Source organism: Malurus melanocephalus, unplaced genomic scaffold, assembly GCF_030028575.1.
Source record: "Malurus melanocephalus ecotype Western Australia unplaced genomic scaffold, MMel_1.1 scaffold_1341, whole genome shotgun sequence".
NCBI classification, from domain to species: domain Eukaryota; kingdom Metazoa; phylum Chordata; class Aves; order Passeriformes; family Maluridae; genus Malurus; species Malurus melanocephalus.
Genome location: NW_026624573.1, coordinates 1 through 6,605, shown reverse-complemented (window position 1 = coordinate 6,605; position 6,605 = coordinate 1). Strand labels below are relative to the sequence as shown.

Genomic DNA, 6,605 nt, shown 5'->3' with positions numbered 1-6,605 from the left:
TTTCTTTCTTTCTTTCTTTCTTTCTTTCTTTCTTTCTTTCTTTCTTTCTTTCTTTCTTTCTTTCTTTCTTTCTTTCTTTCTTTCTTTCTTTCTTTTCTCTCTCTATCTTTCTGTCTCCTTTTCTCTTTATCTCTTCCCCTTTCTCTCTTTATTTTTTTCCTTTTTTTCAAATTTTGGTTATTTTAGGGGTTTTTCAATTCTTTTTTTTTAGCTGCTGGCTCTATCTCTTCAAAGCTTTAGCAAAAACTGGGGTTATTTCACTTTTGTCTTCCTTTGGAAAAGCTTTTCTTTGATCTGAGCATGCCATCTTTGCACCTCACCAATCTTGTGGTTAGTGCCCCTGCCCTCCTTCCTCTAGTGACACACTTGTCCCCCTCCTCCCTGCCTGCCCCACTTCCCTYCCACTCCTCCCTGCCCTCTCCAGTCCTCTGCTTCCACACCAGCTGCCCTGTGATTTCGGGTGGATGGGGGCACACAAAGCCCTGCAATTCCAAGAGGTCCCTGTGGTCACAGGGCGCTGCCCTGGGCATGAGATCCTGCCAGGAAGCCCTGGCATGGTCCGGCCACTTGTTGCCAGTGGCATCTGAGAAGAGATGGGTTGAGGCGAGCCCATCAGGAGATACTCATTTGGCATCACCTGCTTCCACAATTTGAGTCCTGTGAGATGCTTTGGGTAGAAGAAGCCTCGAGGAGCAGTTGAAGGTCAATGGGAGTCACCAGTGCAGGGGGAATCTCCGGACTTGGGGGTCGGGGTGCTYGTGCAGGGCTGCAAGAGCCCCCTGGGCACTTGGGGTGCTGTTGAATATGAAGATTCCTGTGATGTTGGGATGCYCTGAGCAGCACAGCAGCCACCTGGAGATGGAACCCTCACAGGAGCCTTCTGAAGCAGAGGTGTCCAGGCCAACCCCCAGCACCATCCCACATCATGACACCCAATGACACCGCATGTCAAGACACTGGCAGGTGTCACAGGGAGAGGTGCCAGGCACCCCACACCCACTCTTGTTGGGAGTGATGCTGCTTGGTCGCCCCTCCTGGCAGGGAGCTCAGTGCCAAGGGTGACCTGTCACTGCRAGGGTACAGCGTGCCACCACGGCCAGAGCTGGATGACCACTGGAAGCTGATGGTGAGGAGGAGGGAGGCAGCAAGAAGACCCAAAACACCTGCGGAACAGAGAGCTGTGGCCTGACAGGAGGTGCTGGCAGAGACATGGTGCAGCCATCGTGCCAGACTCCGCCGTGACACCTCGCCATGCTGGCATCGGTCACCTGGATGCTGCAGAGGAGAGCAGGGAGGCTCAGACTTGCCAGGCACACTGTCCAGCCCTGTGACGTGCTGGCAGGTGGCTTGGGACCCCGAAGCCGTTCATGTGAAGGAATGGGGAGGGGGGTGCACACCCTGATGCCTCCAGCCACACCGTGCACCCTGGTGTGCAACAGAGCCGGGCCATGAACACCCAGCAGGTTCACCTCTGGAGGTCCAGGACCCTGTCTTCTCACCTCCTTCACTCCTGACAGCCTCCATCTCCCTTGTCACCCTTCCTTCCCCCTGTCTTGCCCCCGTCCTCTCCGTGGTGACTCTGCAGCTCCCCCCAGTTGTGTCGCAGCACCTCCTGACCAAGTTCTCCAGCTCTCTACCACAGAGAAGGTCCTCTTGCCRCACGGCTTCCCGGTGGCACCAGCGCAGTCCTCTCCCCTCCTGCCTGCCACGGAGGCGACAGTCGGAGAGGTCTGCGAGTCTGGTGTGTTCTGTGGTGTTGTCCGTGGCGTGTGCCACCCTCCTGCCCACCCTCCTGCCCGCGGCACGCTGCCTGCCCGCTGCCCCCAGCCCCCTCGCCTTGCCCTGGCTGCCTTCTCTTTTAGTTTTGCTTTGCAGCGCTGCGGTCGCGCCCTGAGCAGTGACCTGGGATCCCGGCCGCTGCCGGCCACGCCAGCCGTGCCTGGGGACTCACGGGTGGGAGCAGTGACCGCTCTCCCCCCTGTTGTGTGTCCCCCCCTTCTCTGGCAGGGCCTTTGTCTACCTGAGCAACCTCCTGTACCCCGTGCCCCTGGTGCACCGCGTGGCCATYGTCAGCGAGAAGGGCGAGGTGAAGGGCTTCCTGCGTGTGGCTGTCCAGGCCATCTCAGGTAGGAGGGAACCCCCCCCAAAATGTGCTCCTTGTATCCCCTGCACGCTCTGTGCTGGCTCACCCCCATCCCTCCTCCAGCGGATGAAGAAGCCCCTGACTATGGCTCTGGTGTGCGGCAGTCAGGAACCGCCAAGATCTCCTTTGACGACCAGCACTTTGAGAAGGTAAGGTGGAGCGGGCTCTTGGTGGATGTCCAGGGACCCCAGACCCCTCCCTGCCACCTCAGTGCTTCCCAACAGGCCCCCCCAGGCTCCTATAGAGGGGGAGGCATCAGAGGGAAGGGTCCCTTGGCACACCAGGCACACCAAGGCCTCGGGCACCCATCGGTGCATCCTGCTCTCRCCCGTGTCCCAGGGGGGCTGCCATGGGGTGGGACAGGAGAGCTGGAGGAGCCTGGCTGCTCGGGTTGCTGGTGGTGGTGCAAGCAGGACCACCTCGGGGACCACCAGCATCCCTGAGCCCACTCCTGGCGCAGTTCCAGTCGGAGTCGTGCCCGGCTGTGGGGATGTCTCGCTCGGGGACCTCTCAGGAGGAGCTGCGCATCGTCGAAGGTCAGGGGCAGGTCAGCGACGTGGGGCCCTCYGCCGATGAGGTCAACAACAACACCTGCGCAGGTGAGGAGGGTGACAAACAGCTTGGGAGTGGCCCCTGCACCCAGCCTTGCACCCTGCCCGGCATCAACAGCCCACGGCTCCAGTGRGGGGCTGTGGCAGACAGAGTCACAGAATCACAGAGTCACATAGKTTGGAAARAGTCTTTGAGATGATGAGGCTCAACCCATGACCTGACAGCACCYTGTCAGCTAAACCATGGCACTGAGTGCCACATCCAGGCTTGTCTTAAACACCTCCAGGGACRGTGATTCCACCACCACCCTGGGCAGCCCATTCCAATGCTCAGTCCCCCTTTCTGTGAAGAAATTCTTCCTAATGTCCAAACTAAAACTCCACTGGTGCAGTTTTTAAGACTATGCACTCTTGTCCTATTGCTGGTTCCCTGGGRGAAGATAACAACCCTCACCTGGCTGCCCCTCCTGTCAGGGAGTTGCAGAGTGAYGAGGTCTCCCCTCAGCCTCCTCCAGGATAAACAATCCCAGCTCCCRCAGCTGCTCCCTGTAGGACTTGTGTTTCAGATCTGTCCCCAGCCTTGTTGCCCTTCTCTGGACAAGCTCCAGCATCTCAACATCCTTCCTAAATCTTCCTGACACCAAGGGCATGGCACCTGCCTTGCTAAGAGCTCCCCCTCTCTGCAGTGACCCCAGAGGACCTTCTTCTGGACAGCCCGGAGAAGCCTGCACMAGAAGGGCCGCTGGAGGTGGCTTTGGACCACCTGAGGCTGGGCAGCATCTTCACTTTCCGCGTGACAGTCCTGCAAGCCTCCAGCATCTCCGCAGAATACGCGGACATCTTCTGCCAGTTCAAGTGAGTCCCCAGTGCCCCCCAGCCCTGCATCTTCCACCGTGCTCCAGCTGTCACCTGGGGGCTCATGGTGAGCGTTGGAAAGCTCTACCTCTCCACCTCTGAGCGCTTTGTGGATGGGGAGGCAAACCCAAGGGCTGTGGAATGTGCCCAAGCACTTGTTTGCTCACTGGCAAAAGGCAGGGAGACAGACTCCCATCAGCTTTGGGGAGTCCTGTGCCAGCCAAGRATGTGGGCAGCTGCCCCTGGGGAAATCAGCTCCTGTTCTGGTCCCTTGCTTTCACTCCCCTCCCTGCTCCAGCACATCCCCATCCCACAGCCCCTGAACCACCTTCCTTCCCTCCACAGCTTCATCCATCGCCACGATGAGGCCTTTTCAACAGAGCCCTTGAAGAACACAGGACGAGGGCCACCACTGGGCTTCTATCATGTCCAAAATGTACGTACCCCTCTTCCACCACCCCTTCACCTCTGCAGCTGCTGGGATCTCTGCAGGGCCATTGGCTGGATCCTCTCCCGGGGAAGCAGCTTCCTCCTGGCTTCCCCAGCCCCTCACAGTCACCCAGCTAAGCCAACCTTAGACATGGTGGATATGCAGGAGAGAGCCCAAAAGCCACTGTCACCCACCTGAAAAGGCTGGGATTTCACAGCAGTGGTCTTGGAGGGGAGAGCATCCCTGAACAAGGGGAGGAGTGGATGAGGGGACTGGAAGTCTCACACCCTCCCGCATCCCGGGTGCTGTTGCTGGTTCTGTCCCCTTTCCCAGCTAAGCTGCACCATCAGTGGCTCAGCAGCTCCTTCTCTTCCAGATCGCTGTGGAGGTGACGAAATCCTTCATCGAATACATCAAGAGCCAGCCGATTGTGTTTGAGGTGTTTGGCCATTACCAGCAGCACCCCTTCCCACCTCTCTGCAAGGATGTCCTGAGGTGGGCACATCTGGGCCACCCCGCTGCAGTGGGCTGCCTGGGGACCCAGAGAAAGGGAGCAGGTGGTGGGGCTGGCTGGTTTTGGGGTCCCTGGGGGTGCTGTAACCAAGCTGGTTCTGTCTGCAGCCCGCTGAGGCCATCCCGACGCCATTTCCCCCGTGTGATGCCACTCTCCAAACCAGGTAGGGAGCCTGCCTCCCACTTCTGTGTCCACTGTAGTCCCAGTGCTGGGTGGGTGTCCCCAACCCCAGATGATCAGTTAGGACCCCAGGGGCACCACAAAATGTACTATGGGCCAGAGCACTCAAAATTCCTAGACACCCAATTTCACAACACTCAACAAGGTGTAGAGCCCCATCTCAACCTGCAGAGCAGCAGGGAGGAGGTTCCTTGCCCTGGGTGGCCCAGATGGCAACAGGGGGATCCTCCCTCTGGCTGCCCCTGAGCAGTGCCTGGAGCAGCACTGTGTGTTTTGGGGTGTGTCCATGACTGCAGGCACACCGTGGGCATCCTGGCACTGGGTCAAGCCAGCCTCTTGCTGACACCCCGTGTTGGGCGAGGGAGAAAGCGTGCCAGTGCTCAGCCAGGTCCCTGGGATGAGGCTCTTGTTGCTGCTCTGTGTGTGCCCTGAGGTCCCTCCCTGCCCTGCCCTTTCCCTGCCATCCTGTGCCTCATCCCAAGTGCCAGCAGCAGGCTCAGCCTCTCACCTGCCTGTTGTGTCACCCTGCAGTGCCTGCGACAAAGCTGAGCACCATGACTCGGCCCAGTGCTGGCCCCTGCCAGTGCAAGTATGACCTGATGGTCTTCTTCGAGATCTGTGAGCTGGAGGCCAATGGCGAGTGAGTCCTGCTGGGAAAGGGAGAGGGAGAGGGGCAGAAGGCAGCAGGGGATTTGCCCAGGGCCCAGCACCTCTGGGCAGGCTGGCAGGATTCTGTGTCACGCTGCAATCCTCTCTTCCAGCTACATCCCTGCCGTTGTGGACCACCGTGGAGGCATGCCATGCCATGGGACTTTCCTCCTTCATCAGGTACTCTCTGCCCCAGATGCTGTCCCAGCTCTGACTCCTGTTGGATCCTGTGTTAACTGTCCCTTCTCTCTGGCCTCGTGGGTCTCAGGGCATCCAGAGGAGAATCACTGTCACCTTGGTCCATGAAACGGGAAGCCTCATCCACTGGAAGGAAGTACGGGAGCTGGTTGTGGGTAAGCCAAGCCAGTCCCCAGCCCACTGAGCTCCCAGGTATCTTCCTGGGCTGTTTCTTGCTCACATTCCCATGTTCCCACATGGGGCTTTATGCCTTGTCTCCCCTCCTACCCTGCACTAGTGAAGCAGTGGCTGTCTGGCAGGTGACACTGGGACACTGCCTGGGCAGGATGCCTCAGCCCCTGCCACCATGTCCAGGAGCTGGACCAGAATCTCTGGAGCTGAATGGCCAGCAGTGGCTGAATGGCCAGTACTGCTGCCTGCCAGGGGGCTGCAGGCAGGCAGTGTGCCCCAGCCTTCATGGGCACCCTCACAGGGCCACTGCCTGTCACCTCAGAGGCACCTCTGTGCTGTGCTTGCAGGTCGAATCCGGAACACTCCAGAAGCAGATGAGTCACTCATCGACCCCAACATCTTGTCCCTGAACATCCTGTCCTCTGGGTACATCCACCCCTCCCAGGATGACCGGTGCGTGATGCTTTATTTTGCTCTTCCTGTGCTGTGGTGAGGGATGGAGGGGGGTGAGTAGCAGCTTTTCTCTCCCCTGGAAGGCTCTTGTCCCTTCTGCTGATCCACTGCTGCCTTGAGGCAGGGTTTTTCTGAACCTGCACAGGCTCTTGGGTTATAAGGCCACCTAAACCCCTTCCTTCTCCTCCCCAGGGCCTTGCTTTGCTGGGGAGGGCACTACAGGGAATTTGTGTGTGGGTCCTGCTCTCTGGTGCTGGCTGTGATGGCGTGGCACAGGGAGGCAGTTGGTGCCGGTGCCAGGAGCATGTCCCAACTCCGTGGCTAGAGGGGACGTGCCACAAAGGGCTATTGGTCCTGTGTCCTAGCAAAATTGCTGGAAAGGCCAGTTGGCACCCATGGCAGATCCCTATCTGTGTGCAATGCAGGAAAGCCATTCCCACCCAGTATGGGGGACTTCAGGGA

At 58.8% G+C, this 6,605-nt stretch overlaps 1 protein-coding gene across 1 annotated transcript in view; it reads left to right on the top strand.

The window, feature by feature from the left end:
* KIF1A (kinesin family member 1A) overlaps positions 1–6,577 on the top strand; it is a 31,196-nt gene extending 24,619 nt beyond the window's left edge. The window contains exons 26-36 of the mRNA XM_057387752.1: positions 2,008–2,126; positions 2,207–2,292; positions 2,604–2,742; positions 3,381–3,549; positions 3,895–3,985; positions 4,356–4,474; positions 4,601–4,656; positions 5,205–5,313; positions 5,435–5,501; positions 5,590–5,674; positions 6,038–6,577. Of these exons, the coding sequence (XP_057243735.1) occupies positions 2,008–2,126; positions 2,207–2,292; positions 2,604–2,742; positions 3,381–3,549; positions 3,895–3,985; positions 4,356–4,474; positions 4,601–4,656; positions 5,205–5,313; positions 5,435–5,501; positions 5,590–5,674; positions 6,038–6,183 (1,186 nt within the window). The 3' untranslated portion in view covers positions 6,184–6,577. The remainder of the gene's footprint in view (positions 1–2,007; positions 2,127–2,206; positions 2,293–2,603; positions 2,743–3,380; positions 3,550–3,894; positions 3,986–4,355; positions 4,475–4,600; positions 4,657–5,204; positions 5,314–5,434; positions 5,502–5,589; positions 5,675–6,037) is intronic.
* The last annotated feature ends 28 nt before the right edge of the window (positions 6,578–6,605 follow it).